The 18703-nt window shown below is 39.3% G+C and overlaps 1 protein-coding gene across 2 annotated transcripts in view; it reads left to right on the top strand.

The window, feature by feature from the left end:
• Lmbrd2 (LMBR1 domain containing 2) overlaps positions 1 to 17867 on the top strand; it is a 69595-nt gene extending 51728 nt beyond the window's left edge. The window contains 2 exon segments of one of the 2 annotated variants that reach the window (NM_001109177.1): positions 10982 to 11108; positions 12086 to 13376. In NM_001109177.1, the coding sequence (NP_001102647.1) occupies positions 10982 to 11108; positions 12086 to 12146 (188 nt within the window). In that variant the 3' untranslated portion in view covers positions 12147 to 13376. 2 annotated transcript variants of the gene reach the window in all.
• The last annotated feature ends 836 nt before the right edge of the window (positions 17868 to 18703 follow it).

An 18703-nucleotide genomic window follows, 5' to 3' on the forward strand; every position in this document is an offset into this window, starting at 1 on the left:
CGCTGGGACTTCATGAGTTTGAATATGTGCGCATTCTGTCATAGTTGTGTTAGTTAATGCATGCATCAGCCCCATTGTGTCTGAAAAATGTTTCCTTGAGAGAAGTTGAACAACTCTGGCTCTTAGAATCTGTCTGTCCCCTTTTATTTGAGGAGAGGGGAATGATATAAAGACATTGTGTTTAGGGATGAGTGCTTCAGGATCTTTCACTCTACAATTGTCCAGTTTTGGATCTCAGTGCTAATTACCTACCATAATAAGTAATTAATTTAGCTCCTCTGATCAGGTTTAAGCAATTCACTAATCTAGGGGTGTAGCAATATGACCAAAGATGTTGGATTTTTTTATTGGATATTTTATTTATTTACATTTCAAATGTTATCCCCTTTCCCAGTTTCCCCTCCTCAACACCCCTATCCCATTTCCCCTCTCCCCTGCTTCTGTGAGGGTGCTCCCCCAACCACTTAGCCACTCCTGCCTTCACGTCCTGGCATTTCCCTATACTGGGGCATTGAGCCTTCACAGGACCAAGGGCTTCCCCTCCCATTGATGCCAGACAAGGCCATTCTCTGCTACATATGCAGCTGGAGCCATGGGTCCCTCCATGTGTATTTGGTTGGTGGTTTAGTCCCTGGGAACTCTGGGGGTCTGGTTGGTTGATATTGTTGTTCTTCCTGTGGGGCTGCAAACCCCTTCAGCTCTTTCAAGCCCTTCTCTAACTCCTCTATTTGGCATCCCCGTGCTCAGTCCAGTGGTTGGCTGTGAGCATCTACTTCTGTATTTGTCAGGCTCTAGCAGAGCCTCTCAGGAGACAGCGATATCAGGCTCCTGTCAGCAACCACTTCTTGGCATCAGCAATAGTGTCTGGGTTTGGTGTCAGTGTATGGGATGGATCCCCAAGCCCAATCTTTGTTGTCAGAATATCCAGCAATCCAGCAAATGCAATCGCAAAAGCAGCCGTGGTAGGGGCGGCAACTGCCACAGGCCCTCTGAGGCTCTTGCATTTATACCCTTTCCTGAGTCCCCAGAATTAAACTACATGCAGCTGGCACAAATCATGCCCCCCCCCCAATAGAATACAAGGCAATCATAGGTAACAGCTGTGGAAAATCTGAAACAGCTCTATACCCCACACTTGGGATTAAAACAAAAACATATTCCTATAACTGGGTTTTCAAAGAAACCAAATCTCTCGCTACAGTGGTTGGTGACTCCCGTAACATACATGCCAGTATTGCATAAATGGGTATACTACAGGCTGGTTGCTATAGTAGCTTACGGGGTTCATAGTGGAATGAGATCAATGGTTTTTGTTCTCTCGTAGCATGAATAGTACCTTCCAACACTATGATGTTCGGCAGGAGGGATAAAGCTCTTCGTTTAGAACTGGCTCAGTTTCTCTCTGTTCAGTAACGTGGAGCATGATCTGATGCTGTTGTTTAGAAACATGAATTTATTGGCAGTGTAAAATACGGCTTTTAGAGAAATGAAGCTCAGAATCATTTTAATGTCCATTTTTGTAGTAAAGTAATATGGGCTTAAAGGAAGGCAATGGTACTTGAATCAAGACAGAAGATTGAAGGATATTTAGGATAGAATAAATAGTAAGGGGCTTTAGCTAAAACTCAGAAACAAGGAAGAATCTATAAAGGGATTTGGATGATTATCTTTGAATGGAAGTCTGCAGAATCAAAAGGTCTGAAAGTATGAGAGCACTGTTAAGCAGAGAGCAGACACAACGCTTTAGGTAGTGAGTTAGATAAGATGGCCGTTTTCACTATGTCACTTCCACCGATCCATGAGCATGGGACATCTTTCCATCTTCTGAGAGCTTCTACAGTTTCTTTCTTCAGGGACTTGAAGTTCTTGTCATACAGATCTTTCACTTGCTTAGTTAGAGTCACCCCCAAGGTATTTTATATTAATCATGGCTATTGTAAAGGGTTTTGTTTCTCTAATTTCTTTCTTGGCCCATTTATCGTTTGTATAAAGGAGGGCTGCTGGTTTGTTTGAGTTAATTTTGTATTCAGCCACTTTGCTGAAGTTGTTTATCAGCTGTAGGAGTTCTCTGATGGAACTTTTGGGATCACTTAAATAAACTATCATATCATCTGCAAATAGTGATGCCTTGACTTCTTCCTTTCCAACTGTATCCCCTTGATCTCCTTTAGTTGTTTTATTGTTGTTTATGGCTAGAACTTCAAGTACTATATTGAATAGATAGGGAGAGAGGGCAGCCTTGTCCTTGATTTTAGTGGAAAAGTTTCTCTCCATTTATGCTGGTTATTGACTTGCTGTATATTGGTTTGATTAGGATGGTATGTGGCCTGTATCCCTGATTTCTCTAATACCTTTAATATGAAGGAGTGTTGGATTTTATCAAAGGCTCTTTAATGAGATAATTGTGTGATTTTTTTCCTTCAGTTTGTTTATATGGTGGACTACATTGATGGGTTTTTGTATATTGAATCTTCTCTGAATCCCTGGGATGAGTTAGAGAACCATTGTTTGCTGAATGGATAAAAGCATGAGAGAAGCAAGGAACAAACTTAACAGAATGGTTTAAGCACATTCATGATTAACTCCAAGTCACCAATAATGTATCAATGCCACATTAAGGAAAAAAAATACAAACACTTGCCCTTGGACTCATTTAACCCAGGATGATTCCAGATTTGAATTTTGTACTTCATGCTTCCTGTCTTTCATCCTCTATCTATCTATGGTTTGAATGAATCTGTGCCTGCCTGAAGGCTGCCTTGTGAATTTGTCCGTGTGTGTGTGTGTGTGTGTGTGTGTGTGTGTGTGTGTGTGTGTGTGTAACAACAGCTTTCACTGTCTTTGTTGGGGAAAGAATGGAGTACTTTACAGAAATCTTTTTGGTTTTATTTTTCAAGATGGGTTTCTCTGTGTAGCCTTGGCTGCTCTAGAACTAGCTCTGTACTCAGGCTGGCCTCAGACTCACCGAGGTTACCAGCCTCGGCCTCCTGAGTGCTGGATCAAAGGTGCGCTGCTGCCACCACTGCCCAGGTATTTTACATCTTCAACAAGAGGGCTCCAACTGATCCCCACAGAACCAAATAACACACAGCATTCAAACACCATTATTTAACAACCAGTATCCATGAGTAGATACTCATTTTGGAAGATGTCTTTCAAACTTTGTATTTATTGCTTTTAGCACTTACATTGTTCCAGGTCAAGGACATGGATGAGTATATGACTTAAATTACAGCTATTCAATATCTTTGGTTGTAAAAATTGATTACATGAGAAATCAATTTAGATATCAAAGTTAGATAGATTGTTATTGCTTTCTTAAAGGCAGGTGGAATGAATGGGCTGAGTATACATAGGATAGCTGTATTAAGTGACCTCAAGGTGCAGTATTGACTCTGGCTTTGAGGTCCAGCCAGTGCACCAGTCTTTTAAAGTGTCACAGTTTTGTCATAATAGTGCATCACCACATTAGGAGACGGGCTGTGGAGACAGAGACGACACAAACACCTTGTCTAAGTCTTCCAAAAGACCTCTCTCATACAGTTGAGTCTTTTAATCTGTTTATACTTGTGGGTGCAGTACATACAGAGGCCAGAAAAGAGCAGCAGATCCCCTGAAGCTGGTCTTACAGGCATTTGTGTTAGAAACTGAGCTCCGGTTCTTCTCAAGAGCACAAATGCCCATGACAGCTGAGTCATCTTTCCAGCCCCCGTTTTCTCTTTTTGAGATATTTGATCTGCCTAAATCCAGGCTATGATAGTGTAAATTGTTTATGAGAACCCTATTCGTGTGGAGAAGGGACATTATTGGGACTGTAATGTCCTACATGTCACACATACGGGGCCACTGCATACTTGCAGGGCGGATGTCTCTGTGTTAGCAGTATTTTTGGATAACTTAATTTCAGCTGTGTTTTTATAATTTTTAATATGGTAGCTAGAAAAATTCAAAGTAGTCATAGACTTTTATTTATTCATTTATGTATTTATTTGGCCAGTATTGCCCTTATTCCTGCTTTACGGGATAGATATTCTTTTCTTCAAGAGTTGAAGTTGAACTACCATATACCTCAACTTTCTAGCCAAAATAAATAAATGAAGGTTCACTGTAAAACCAAATGAAGTTTGATTCAAAGATAAACAACTTCACTGTGGTGACAACCATAATTAAACATAGATTCTAATTTTTATTTTCTAAATTGTCACACTACCTGCTTTGAGCTAGCTAGATGACTCAATAAATTATCCTTATTTTGAATTACACTCATAATTTGAATCTGATTTTCTTTTTTTTTTTATAATTTTTTTTTTATTAACTTGAGTATTTCTTATATACATTTCGAGTGTTATTCCCTTTCCCGGTTTCCGGGCAAACATCCCCCTCCCCCCTCCCCTTCCTTATGGGTGTTCCCCTCCCAACCCTCCCCCCATTGCCGCCCTCCCCCCATAGACTAGTTCACTGTGGGTTCAGTCTTAGCAGGACCCAGGGCTTCCCCTTCCACTGGTGCTCTTACTAGGATATTCATTGCTACCTATGGGGTCAGAGTCCAGGGTCAGTCCATGTATAGTCTTTAGGTAGTGGCTTAGTCCCTGGAAGCTCTGGTTGCTTGGCATTGTTGTACTTTTGGGGTCTCGAGCCCCTTCAAGCTCTTCCAGTTCTTTCTCTGATTCCTTCACTAGGGGACCTATTCTCAGTTCAGTGGTTTGCTGCTGGCATTCGCCTCTATATTTGCTGTATTCTGGCTGTGTCTCTCAGGAGCGATCTACATCCGGCTCCTGTCGGTCTGCACTTCTTTGCTTCATCCATCTTGTCTAATTGGGTGGCTGTATATGTATGGGCCACATGTGGGGCAGGCTCTGAATGGGTGTTCCTTCAGTCTCTGTTTTAATCTTTGCCTCTCCCTTCCCTGCCAAGGGTATTCTTTTTCCTCATTTAAAGAAGGAGTGAAGCATTCACATTTTGATCATCCGTCTTGAGTTTCGTTTGTTCTAGGGATCTAGGGTAATTCAAGCATTTGGGCTAATAGCCACTTATCAATGAGTGCATACCATGTATGTCTTTCTGTGATTGGGTTAGCTCACTCAGGATGATATTTTCCAGTTCCAACCATTTGCCTACGAATTTCATAAACTCGTTGTTTTTGATAGCTGAGTAATATTCCATTGTGTGGATGTACCACATTTTCTGTATCCATTCCTCTGTTGAAGGGCATCTGGGTTCTTTCCATTTTCTGGCTATTATAAATAAGGCTGCGATGAACATAGTGGAGCACGTGTCTCTTTTATATGTTGAGGCATCTTTTGGGTATATGCCCAAGAGAGGTATAGCTGGATCCTCAGGCAGTTCAATGTCCAATTTTCTGAGGAACCTCCAGACTGATTTCCAGAATGGTTTTACCAGTCTGCAATCCCACCAACAATGGAGGAGTGTTCCTCTTTCTCCACATCCTCGCCAGCATCTGCTGTCACCTGAGTTTTTGATCTTAGCCAATCGCACTGGTGTGAGGTGAAATCTCAGGGTTGTTTTGATTTGCATTTCCCTTATGACTAAAGATGTTGAACATTTCTTTAGGTGTTTCTCAGCCATTCGGCATTCCTCAGCTGTGAATTCTTTGTTTAGCTCTGAACCCCATTTTTTAATAGGGTTATTTGTTTCCCTGCGGTCTAACTTCTTGAGTTCTTTGTATATTTTGGAAATAAGGCCTCTATCTGTTGTAGGATTGGTAAAGATCTTTTCCCAATCTGTTGGTTGCCGTTTTGTCCTAACCACAGTGTCCTTTGCCTTACAGAAGCTTTGCAGTTTTATGAGATCCCATTTGTCGATTCTTGATCTTAGAGCATAAGCCATTGGTGTTTTGTTCAGGAAATTTTTTCCAGTGCCCATGTGTTCCAGATGCTTCCCTAGTTTTTCTTCTATTAGTTTGAGTGTGTCTGGTTTGATGTGGAGGTCCTTGATCCACTTGGACTTAAGCTTTGTACAGGGTGATAAGGATGGATCGATCTGCATTCTTCTACATGTTGCCCTCCAGTTGAACCAGCACCATTTGCTGAAAATGCTATCTTTTTTCCATTTGATGGTTTTGGCTCCTTTGTCAAAAATCAAGTGACCATAGGTGTGTGGGTTCATTTCTGGGTCTTCAATTCTATTCCATTGGTCTATCTGTCTGTCTCTGTACCAATACCATGCAGTTTTTATCACTATTGCTCTGTAATACTGCTTGAGTTCAGGGATAGTGATTCCCCCTGAAGTCCTTTTATTGTTGAGGATAGCTTTAGCTATCCTGGGTTTTTTGTTATTCCAGATGAATTTGCAAATTGTTCTGTCTAACTCTTTGAAGAATTGGATTGGTATTTTGATGGGGATTGCATTGAATCTGTAGATTGCTTTTGGTAAAATGGCCATTTTTACCATATTAATCCTGCCAATCCATGAGCATGGGAGATCTTTCCATCTTCTGAGGTCTTCTTCAATTTTTTTCCTCAGTGTCTTGAAGTTCTTATTGTACAGATCTTTTACTTGCTTGGTTAAAGTCACACCGAGGTACTTTATATTATTTGGGTCTATTATGAAGGGTGTCGTTTCCCTAATTTCTTTCTCGGCTTGTTTCTCTTTTGTATAGAGGAAGGCAACTGATTTATTTGAGTTAATTTTATACCCAGCCACTTTGCTGAAGTTGTTTATCAGCTTTAGTAGTTCTCTGGTGGAACTTTTGGGATCACTTAAATATACTATCATGTCATCTGCAAATAGTGATATTTTGACCTCTTCTTTTCCGATCTGTATCCCTTTGATCTCCTTTTGTTGTCTGATTGCTCTGGCTAGAACTTCAAGAACTATATTGAATAAGTAGGGAGAGAGTGGGCAGCCTTGTCTAGTCCCTGATTTTAGTGGGATTGCTTCAAGTTTCTCTCCATTTAGTTTAATGTTAGCAACTGGTTTGCTGTATATGGCTTTTACTATGTTTAGGTATGGGCCTTGAATTCCTATTCTTTCCAGGACTTTTATCATGAAGGGGTGTTGAATTTTGTCAAATGCTTTCTCAGCATCTAATGAAATGATCATGTGGTTCTGTTCTTTCAGTTTGTTTATATAATGGATCACGTTGATGGTTTTCCGTATATTAAACCATCCCTGCATGCCTGGGATGAAGCCTACTTGATCATGGTGGATGATTGTTTTGATGTGCTCTTGAATTCGGTTTGCCAGAATTTTATTGAGTATTTTTGCGTCGATATTCATAAGGGAAATTGGTCTGAAGTTCTCTTTCTTTGTTGTGTCTTTGTGTGGTTTAGGTATAAGAGTAATTGTGGCTTCATAGAAGGAATTCGGTAGGGCTCCATCTGTTTCAATTTTGTGGAATAGTTTGGATAATATTGGTATGAGGTCTTCTATGAAGGTTTGATAGAATTCTGCACTAAACCCGTCTGGACCTGGGCTCTTTTTGGTTGGGAGACCTTTAATGACTGCTTCTATTTCCTTAGGAGTTATGGGGTTGTTTAACTGGTTTATCTGTTCCTGATTTAACTTCGATACCTGGTATCTGTCTAGGAAATTGTCCATTTCCTGAAGATTTTCAAATTTTGTTGAATATAGGTTTTTATAGTAAGATCTGATGATTTTTTGAATTTCCTCCGAATCTGTAGTTATGTCTCCCTTTTCATTTCTGATTTTGTTAATCTGGACACACTCTCTGTGTCCTCTCGTTAGTCTGGCTAAGGGTTTATCTATCTTGTTGATTTTCTCAAAGAACCAACTTTTGGTTCTGTTGATTCTTTCTATGGTCCTTTTTGTTTCTACTTGGTTGATTTCAGCTCTGAGTTTGATTATTTCCTGCCTTCTACTCCTCCTGGGTGTATTTGCTTCTTTTTGTTCTAGAGCTTTTAGGTGTGCTGTCAAGCTGCTGACATATGCTCTTTCCTGTTTCTTTCTGCAGGCACTCAGCGCTATGAGTTTTCCTCTTAGCACAGCTTTCATTGTGTCCCATAAGTTTGAGTATGTTGTATCTTCATTTTCATTAAATTCTAAAAAGTTTTTAATTTCTTTCTTTATTTCTTCCTTGACCAGGTTATCATTGAGTAGAGCATTGTTCAATTTCCACGTATATGTGGGCATTCTTCCCTTATTGTTATTGAAGACCAGTTTTAGGCCGTGGTGGTCCGATAGCATGCATGGGATTATTTCTATCTTTCTGTACCTGTTGAGGCCCGTTTTTTGACCAATTATATGGTCAATTTTGGAGAAAGTACCATGAGGAGCTGAGAAGAAGGTATATCCTTTTGCTTTAGGATAGAATGTTCTATAAATATCCGTTAAGTCCATTTGGCTCATGACTTCTCTTAGTCTGTCTACATCACTGTTTAATTTCTGTTTCCATGATCTGTCCATTGATGAGAGTGGGGTGTTGAAATCTCCCACTATTATTGTGTGAGGTGCAATGTGTGTTTTGAGCTTTAGTAAGGTTTCTTTTACATATGTAGGTGCCCTTGTATTTGGGGCATAGATATTTAGGATTGAGAGTTCATCTTGGTTGATTTTTCCTTTGATGAATATGAAGTGTCCTTCCTTATCTTTTTTGATGACTTTTAGTTGGAAATTGATTTTATTTGATATTAGAATGGCTACTCCAGCTTGCTTCTTCTGACCATTTGCTTGGAAAGTTGTTTTCCAGCCTTTCACTCTGAGGTAGTGTCTGTCTTTGTCTCTGAGGTGTGTTTCCTGTAGGCAGCAGAATGCAGGGTCCTCGTTGCGTATCCAGTTTGTTAATCTATGTCTTTTTATTGGGGAGTTGAGGCCATTGATATTGAGAGATATTAAGGAATAGTGATTATTGCTTCCCGTTATATTCATATTTGATGTGAGGTTATGTTTGTGTGCTTTCATTCTCTTTGTTTTGTTGCCAAGACGATTAGTTTCTTGCTTCTTCTAGGGTATAGCTTGCCTCCTTATGTTGGGCTTTACCATTTATTATCCTTTGTAGTGCTGGATTTGTAGAAAGATATTGTGTAAATTTGGTTTTGTCATGGAATATCTTGGTTTCTCCATCAATGTTAATTGAGAGTTTTGCTGGATACAGTAATCTGGGCTGGCATTTGTGTTCTCTTAGGGTCTGTATAACATCAGTCCAGGATCTTCTGGCCTTCATAGTTTCTGGCGAGAAGTCTGGTGTGATTCTGATAGGTCTCCCTTTATATGTTACTTGACCTTTTTCCCTTACTGCTTTTAATATTCTTTCTTTATTTTGTGCGTTTGGTGTTTTGACAATTATGTGACGGGAGGTGTTTCTTTTCTGGTCCAATCTATTTGGAGTTCTGTAGGCTTCCTGTATGTCTATGGGTATCTCTTTTTTTAGGTTAGGGAAGTTTTCTTCTATGATTTTGTTGAAGATATTTACTGGTCCTTTGAGCTGGGAGTCTTCACTCTCTTCTATACCTATTATCCTTAGGTTTGATCTTCTCATTGAGTCCTGGATTTCCTTATGTTTTGGACCAGTAGCTTTTTCCGCTTTACATTATCTTTGACAGTTGAGTCAATGATTTCTATGGAATCTTCTGCTCCTGAGATTCTCTCTTCCATCTCTTGTATTCTGTTGGTGAAGCTTGTATCTACAGCTCCTTGTCTCTTCTTTTGGTTTTCTATATCCAGGGTTGTTTCCATGTGTTCTTTCTTGATTGCTTCTATTTCCATTTTTAATTCCTTCAACTGTTTGATTGTGTTTTCCTGGAATTCTTTCAGGGATTTTTGCGATTCCTCTCTGTAGGCTTTTACTTGTTTATTAATGTTTTCCTGTGCTTCCCTAAGTGTGTTCAGGTCTTTCCTGAAGTCCTCCAGCATCATGATCAAATATGATTTTGAAACTAGATCTTGCTTTTCTGGTGTGTTTGGATATTCCATGTTTGTTTTGGTGGGAGAATTGGGCTCCGATGATGGCATGTAGTCTTGGTTTCTGTTGCTTGGGTTCCTGCGCTTGCCTCTCGCCATCAGATTATCTCTAGTGTTACTTTGTTCTGCTATTTCTGACAGTGGCTAGACTGTCCTATAAGCCTGTGTGTCAGGAGTGCTGTAGACCTGTTTTCCTCTCTTTCAGTCAGTTATGGGGACAGAGTGTTCTGCTTTCTGGCGTGTAGTTTTTCCTCTCTACAGGTCTTCAGCTGTTCCTGTGGGCCTGTGTCTTGAGTTCACCAGGCAGGTCACTTTCAGCAGAAAATTTGGTCTTACCTGTGGTCCCGAGGCTCAGGTTTGCTCGTGGGGTGCTGTCCAGGGGCTCTCTGCAGCGGCAGCAACCAGGAAGACCTGTGCCGCCCCTTCCGGGAGCTTCAGTGCACCAGGGTTCCAGATGGTCTTTGGCTTTTTCCTCTGGCGTCCGAGATGTGTGTGCAGGGAGCAGTCTCTTCTGGTTTCCCAGGCCTGTCTGCCTCTCTGAAGGTTTAGCTCTCCCTCCCAGGGGATTTGGGTGCAGAGAACTGTTTATCCGGTCTGTTTCCTTCAGGGTCCGGCGGTGTCTCTGGCAGGGGTCCTGCCGCTCCTGGGCCCTCCCCCACGGGAGCCCAGAGGCCTTATACAGTTTCCTCTTGGGCCAGGGATGTGGGCAGGGGTGAGCAGTGTTGGTGGTCTCTTCCGCTCTGCAGCCTCAGGAGTGCCCACCTGACCAGGCGGTTGGGTCTCTCTCTCACCGGGTCTGGGAGCAGAGAGCTGCTGCGGGCCGGGATCCGCGGGTGTGGGACTTCCGGTAAACACAGAACGTGCCCGGTCCTAGAGAAATTCTGCTTTCCTGTGTCCCAAGCTCACCAGGCAGCTTTCTTGCAGCAGAAAATTTGGTCTTACCTGTGGTCCCGAGGCTCAGGTTCCTCTGATTTTCTAAGAACCAGACAACGTATGGTTATTATCTTCACAATCAGCATTTGCTGCAGTCTTGATTGTTTTCTGTGATTCATAAATTCAAAGACAATACAGAAGTAGCCATTGTTTTTCTCCTTTTGAACAGCATCCAAATACACCAGGGCTAATAACAGGACTGAAAGAGACCGAATAGAACTTCTCCAGGATGCAGAGCCTCTGGACTTTAATGCAGAAACCTTTACTGATGATTCTCTGGAACCTGAGTCAGGAAGGTAAGTGCTGGCCATGTCATCTGGCTCTAATGTGCTTCTGAAATTTTAATGACAAACTGACATACGGAGCTTGAAAACAAAAGATAATTAAGCATAAGAAAAGTATTGTGCTGAGGGAGTGTGCTTGCCTGGAGTGCACAAGGCCCCGGTTGGATACCCTGCATAGCAAGAGAAGAAAAAGATTTCCCTTTCATTATCAATTCAAACATATGAAGTAATATTTAATAGTTTTTTGGTTGGTTTTGCTTTTTGAGACCAAATCTCTATTGTTCTTTATTCATAGTATCAAAGATGGGGCCAGCCAAAATGTCCACCAACAGATGGAAGGTTATAAGAAAATGAGATCTCTGTATACAAAGGGGTTTTATCTAACCATAAAGAAAAATGTAAACATGACTGTCCAAGAAAATATTTGTAACTAAAAAGCCATGTCAAATGAAATAAACCAGTTCCAAAGTGTCACAAAAGTAAGAAGGGGACTGCGAGAAAAGAGAAAGCTCTAGGCAGAGTGGAAGAGAAGATCAGAGGGAGGACTGTGTGGAGAGGGAGGAGGAAGAGCAGAAGAGGAGCTGAGTGGGACACAACAGAAGGGAGTGAACATCATGGCATATGTGTGTGCATGCCCATTACTTTGTATGCTAACTTCAAAAATAAAAACAGAAAAATAATCACACTTACTAAAGGTGTTTACTATTGTTAATTATCTATAAATAGCCAAAATCCCTACAATATTCTGTATTTTAAAACTAAGCATGGTTATTTATACAGTCTGTAGAATGCTTCTTACAGTTACTATTTGGTTTACAATTAAGTTCTTTTAGATTGTAATTTTGGGAGATAGGGTTCTATTTTTAGCTAGTGTTAGATAAATGTTATAGTCTTTACAAATTGTGTAATCAGTTCCCTTTAATGTTTTTTTTTAACGTTTCTTTTTTATTTTTGATATTTTAGATAATTTTTCTATGTTTACATTTTAGGTATCAACCTGGTGGACGATATCTCTCTATGTCTTCCAGCATAATATTTGAAGATATCTAACGTCTGCAGTAATTCATGGATCAAGTAACCAAGGTCAACGCATCAGCTCAGCCTTTATGAACATCCTTGTGCCCTGCATTCCCTCTGTACTCTCTATAAACAGTGTGAAGATAGCAGAGACAGCATTGAACATCGATCCCATCCTTGTGCCCTGCATTCCCTCTGTACTCTGTATAAACAGTGTGAAGATAGCAGAGACAGCATTGAACATCGATCCCATCTTAGCAGTACCAGGCTGTGGTTTGTTGTTAGAGCGTCATCTTTTCTGATAGGCTTGATGGATACCATCTGAAGCGTCTGCCTTAGTGTAGTTACGTGGAAGGATCCAACTCATGATAAACGTGGAGCTCCCTTGGTTTCATGCTAATTTTTTTAGGAGAGTTATTTTAAAGTTCAATGAAGCCATAAGTCATACTAAATTCTAAATTTTATAAGTGTAATTTAAATTTTTACTGCTTCTTTAAAAATGTTCAACTTACATTTTCCAAAGAACTGAAAGTGAACTGAGACCTCAGATAACTACCATATCCACTAAACTCATGTCTTAAAACAAGGCTTATGTGTCACACATAACTGAATGTAAACAGTTCTTCTTCTGACCTGTATACTCTCCTGTGGGATTGCGCATGTATAATTAAGATGATTCTCCAGTTGATAGTGTTAGTGTCTTTAGCATGTGTATTCTAATTGGGTGATGTGTTACTCTTTTCTGTCTTTGTAATAACTGGATCTTTTTATGGTTTTGATATTATTGCTTTGTAAAAGATTTTCATTTCAGAGAAAAATATTCATCTTTAACATTTAGAATATTGACCTCATGCTAATCAGTCCATCCAAGAAAAATCCTAACTATCAATGATGAATAGATTTGTCTGTTTTATATAGCCAAGAGTTCCCCAAATTCTCTAATATTTACTTTTCTTTTTTTAAGATTTATTTTATTTATGAGTACACTGTAGCTGTCTTCAGATACACCAGAAGAGGGCATCAGATCCCATCACAGATGGTTGTGAGCCACCATGTGGTTGCTGGGAATTGAACTCAGGACCTCTGGAAGAGCATTCAGTGCTCTTTACCGCTGAGCCATCTCTCAATTCTCTAATATTTAAAAGGTGCCTGTTAATGTACCTTGTAAAGAAAACATCTGGCTGTTTTGGCTATCCAATGGTAAAAAGAAAAATGATCCATTTATGAGTGTTGCTAACCCTTAAATTGTAGCTTAGAAAAAAATGTATTAGAATGGATGTGTAGTAAGAACTTGTTTGTTAAACATGCTTACTATTTTAAATTGGTTGTTTCAACCTTTTCATTTAAGCCAGAGTTAGGTATTATGTTTTAAAGAGCCAGTGTTTTATTACAGAGTGAACATGGCTTAGCACGTGTTAGCAGGGATTGTTCTGTGGTCCTGAAGTATTTGTGTCTCTAATAGAATACGTTCTACATGGGGTGACTAGACTTGAACATGTGCAGGGCAGTTTCACACCTGCTTTCCTTGCAGTTATTACTAGTGCTCCAGTGCTACTCCCTCCTATGTTGAGGGCATAGTTCTATGTAGGTACTGAAAGGAAGTATGCGGTCATTATCTTTTTTTTAAATGGTTGCACTTTCTTATGACCTTCCACATAGATTCCGCCTTTAAATAATTACCAGTAGATAGATGTACTCTGCATTGAGGGTTGCGCAGCCTGCCAATCTTAGGACACATGTGCATGTAACCTTTGACTGTGACAGGCAGTCAGAGCAGTTGACCAGAGCAGCGACTAGGATTTCATGATTGGTTCCTGGAATACTGTGAGCGGATCATGGAACCTTTCAGTGCCTCAGTTTCTTCATCTTCAGAATGAAGGACTTATTTATTACTTACCTACTGATCTACCTCACGGAACTGTTGTGAGGGAATTAAATTGATGATTATATGCTGGGGTTTGGAAAGACAAAGCAAGTTGTTTGCTGTGCTGTGCTCAGGCGCGCTCTCTTCTCTCTTCTCTCTCTCTCTCTCTCTCTCTCTCTCTCTCTTCTCTCTTCTCTCTCTCGCTCTCTCTCTCTCTCTTCTCTCTTCTCTCTCTCTCTCTCTCTCTCTCTCTCTCTCTCTCTCTCTCTCTCTCTCTCTCTCTCTCTCCTTGTACTTAGAAGGGACAGGAATGATGATCACAGAAAGGGGTCTTTGAGAAGCTTCAGAGTCCCCAGAGCAAAATGACCTGGTTTATCTGAAGTTCCTGAAGTAGTGACTCATCATTTGTGTATGGATTTACTTTGAAATATTTTCCTTAAATATAATTTTTGTTATTTTTTTCCTTAATATTCAGATGCTATAGTCAGAGTACAAGGATAAAAAGGAATGAGTGTCCAATTGCACTATTAACTGTCATAATTGCTAAGACAGAGTGATAGGAAGTGCAGAGGAGTTCAGGTACTTCTCTTTAAGGTCACACCAACAGACATGTAAGTACATATGCAGATGCTTCACAAATACAGCATCCCTTTGTAGTCTTTTGAGTTATTTCCACAGTGAGTTTTGTTGTTGTGATGATCCAGAGTATTCAAATTTTTAAGGAGTTTTTCTTATAGGATTTTGTACACAACTGTATAGAAAAGGCACTTTGTTGAGTAAACTCAAGTTTAGAAGGCAGTGATTTCAAGCTGGAATCCTTGGCTTTGTTTCTGAGGAATTTTAATATTTATTAAGCTGCTCTGAGTACAGCGTTGATAGTGTGTACAGTATTCTTTTCAGACACCTATTAACCTGTAATGACACAGTCACAAAAATCTTACTACAAAATTCATATACTTTATGTGCAAAGTGGTTTCCTTAAAGAATTATTTCTGGTACTCTTTTTCTTACATGTTAACAAATATCATAGAATTATCTAAAATTTTTGTGTTTTGAGACAGGGTTTCATGTACCCCAGGCTAACCTCCAAGTCTGTGTATAACTGAGGGTGACCCTGCACTCCTCTCCTGATCTTCCTCCACCTCCCAAGGTCTACAATTACAGAAATGTGCCACAGCACCCAGATCATTATTCTTAAACAATTGCTAGTTAAGAATATTGAACAAGCTAATAACTCAAAATATGTATTATAGAAAAAAATATAAATTTCAAGAATCAGCTATATGTATTGTTAATTTACTTTTTAAAACTATATGACCCTTTTATTAATAACACACTTTTGTAAAAGAATTTTAAGAATTAAAATATAAATATAATTATCAATATTTCCTGTCAGATCACATGCATGTAAGAGTTTTAGAATAATCTCCTCCCAAAAAAGGATCTCATTTCACAAAACTGTTAAGAGTTAAATCAAAGCCTGAAAAGTTCCCATCGTAAAAACAGATCAGATTCAACAGTCTCTTGTCCAAAAAGAAAGGTTGCTTGTTGATATCTCTCTGGCCTTTACCATTTAAATTGTCCAATCTAACACATAAACATAAAATATGCACAAACTGAGTGTGGCTAGGAAAGTCACTGTTTTAAAAGTGTATTTAGCATGCTAATGGACAAATTTCACTTATGTTTATTTGCAGACCTCATTTTATTTCTTTAATAGGTCAAGGGGATGTTTTCAATAATATGTTGATTACAATATTACAGGAAAAATACAACCTATAATTACAGTTCAGGTTGTAAAGTAAAATTTATACTTAAAATTTGAATGGCCATACCTGAGAAATTCCAAGGACGATCCAAGAGACCAGATATGTCCCTGAAGACTTAGACACACTTGCATTTCAAAGTGCAATGGACTGTACAGTATTAACTGTAAAAGCTAAGAGGTAAAAGCTCTTAGGGTTTGCCTTTCTTTGTGCCTCCCACTCTCCCTCCCTCCCACCTCCCTTCACCACATGACTTTAGTGGGCTGACAGACTTTTCTCTTTTGTTTATGTGCACAGTTGTTTTTAATGAGCAGTACACTCAAAAGGAACTACTCTGACTTCACATCCCACCCTGAAATAGCAGTATTGTACCTGAAAACACGCATTGCTAAACTAGTGAACAGTGCCTAAATGGAAGCATGGTGCATACGAGCTCAGTGCATTTTCTTTGATGTTACTAAGGAGGGCACTGCAGTAAAAAATACTTTCCTGGTAAAATTTTGTATAAAGTAATTTAAAACATCCAACATTAAGAACTGTGAGATATTTCATCATAAAAATGAATTCATAAAAATGCATACGTTTAAAAGTGGAATAGACTACAAGGGTTGGTTACAAGGGGAGTGAAATCTGATTTCTTTTTGGATAGTATTTCCTAATCAGTGGCTTTTCTGGCTAGAGACTTGGAAGCCTAAGCGGGTTTAAGTCTCAGCTCCTGGATCTCCGCCCTGTGAGCCATCCTCCCAGTGGAGCAGGCACTGCCTTCCTCTCTACTGCCCAGGGAGCGCGCTCTCACCTCCAGTTCCTTCCATGATAGACACGGTAACACCAACAAAATTCTACTTTCAAATGACTTATGTGTCTAGATCAGGTAAGGTCTTGCTGTAATTTAAATTTTTCTTAATAAAGTAAGACTGCATAATTCTGTTATCATTAGCTTACAAGATGTTTTTGCTTCCTCCTAGAAAACCTTCCCTTTTATGGTTATATTGATTACTTGTAAAAGAATTTTGCTATGCTTGGTACAAAGGAGTATTAGGAGTGGCTGATTATGGCAGACATGTAAGGCCAATACGAACCTATTAAAGTGCACAGCATTTGGAGTTGGTATCATGATATAAGTCTTCTGTGTTTATTGAAAGAATACTGGCTAATGTCTTCCCTGTTACGCATGCCAAGTTGTAGGGGAGAGATTGTGTTATTTATTTATATTTTTTAAACAATCCAATGGATTTGGTTTTGTCTGTATTTTGGGAATAACTTGAAGGATTTTTTTTTTCTTTTTAGAAGATAGAGAGTATGTATATCTATCTTTTAAATACTATAACCTAATATATACATATAAATTATAACATTGAAAAGTACAAAAAGCTCTAATTATTGATGTTATTTTCCTGGTATTTAATTTTTATAAATGGTTTTGTAAGTGAATAATTGTAGTATTGCTTTTAAATAGTTTAAAATCATCCTTAAATAAGTTCTGAATCAATATACTACCTTAGTACGATATTCTCAAGTGAAGTACTCTGATGTGAATTTGAAACATGCCTGCATTTCCTAAGTTCCTTCATATGTGTATGTATGTACACCAGTACCCAGAAAAGCATACCAGAAGCCTGACTTCCATGTTGCATTGATAAAGAGCTTCATATAATTTTGCCTTCTATAATTCAATTGCCTAGGTGAAATAGAACATAAATCTCTTCAAATGTCTGTCCGATCGAAATTTTCAAAATGGTAACTTTTCATTTGGGGGTTGCATGATGCCAAGTTTATCTTTAATCAGCCTTTATTACTGGATGTAAAACAATGGATGTTTTCCTACTTGGTCAGTAGGTTGTAGTTTTGTTTTTTTTGTTTTTTTTCCACTAGATTCTCACTACATTTTTAAATCTGTATTTGGAAAAACCTGCAAAGTGCTATCAGTAAGTTAGTTAGCATCTTTGTCTTATCTATGCATAATGTTTCTTAATTTAACTTTGACAAACTCACTGACATACAATTCCTTTGTAGTATTGTAACTTACTGTGCTGTAATTAATTTTTTTAATGTTTATATGATTCGTTATTAAAATATAGGATATTGTATAGTTTTGCATGAAATAAATGCCATCTCTATAAGCTACAATTTTGTTGATTATTTATGCATCTTACTTCATTGAGGTTACGCTATTTTGAGTAGATCTAGGCATTCTTTTTTTTTTTTTTTTTTTTTTTTTTTTTTTTTTGGTTCTTTTTTTCGGAGCTGGGGACCGAACCCAGGGCCTTGCGCTTCCTAGGTAAGCGCTCTACCACTGAGCTAAATCCCCAGCCCCGATCTAGGCATTCTTTAGTCCTTACGATTCATTGTCAAACATTATTAAACTTTTAAAGATGAATACACAGGCACACCCTAGAATTAATAGGTGTAATCCTCTAGTACTCTGTCTTGTGTTTACAGTGATGAGAAGGTAGCAGGAGCTTGGCACACGTTCATTACAGTGAGAATGGAGACACAACAGGAAGCTAACTAAGCCACAGTTGACTGTTTAAAAAATATCAGTAAAAGTGATACAGCTCTAGCCAGCCAAGCCTAACCAGGAAAACCGAACAGGTTTCTTTCCGTGTGCCAAGTATAAACAAGTGGAGCTGCTGCAAACCCAGTTTCTGAAGGCCATACCTGGTTCATAGGACTTTGATTATACCATGGACAGGTTAAGGACCAACCCAGTAACCCTTCCTGCTTTCCAGGCTTCAGAAGGACACAGGGTTTGAGTGGGAAGGGGAAGAATAGAGGGGCCAAAAAGAGAAGCCTGGCAGAGCTCTGTCTGTTGCAGGCTTAGAGGGGCTCAGGGTCCCTTTGTGGGCTCGGGGGTGGTGTCTCAGTAGCTCCTCTTGCAGTGTGAGCACTTTCAGGCTCTTGGACAACAGCCAGAGCAGAGTGAATTTCTTCGAATTCACAGCACTAAGAATGAGAGTATG

Source organism: Rattus norvegicus, chromosome 2 (genome assembly GCF_021556685.1).
Source record: "Rattus norvegicus strain SHRSP/BbbUtx chromosome 2, alternate assembly SHRSP_T2T, whole genome shotgun sequence".
NCBI classification, from domain to species: Eukaryota; Metazoa; Chordata; class Mammalia; order Rodentia; family Muridae; genus Rattus; species Rattus norvegicus.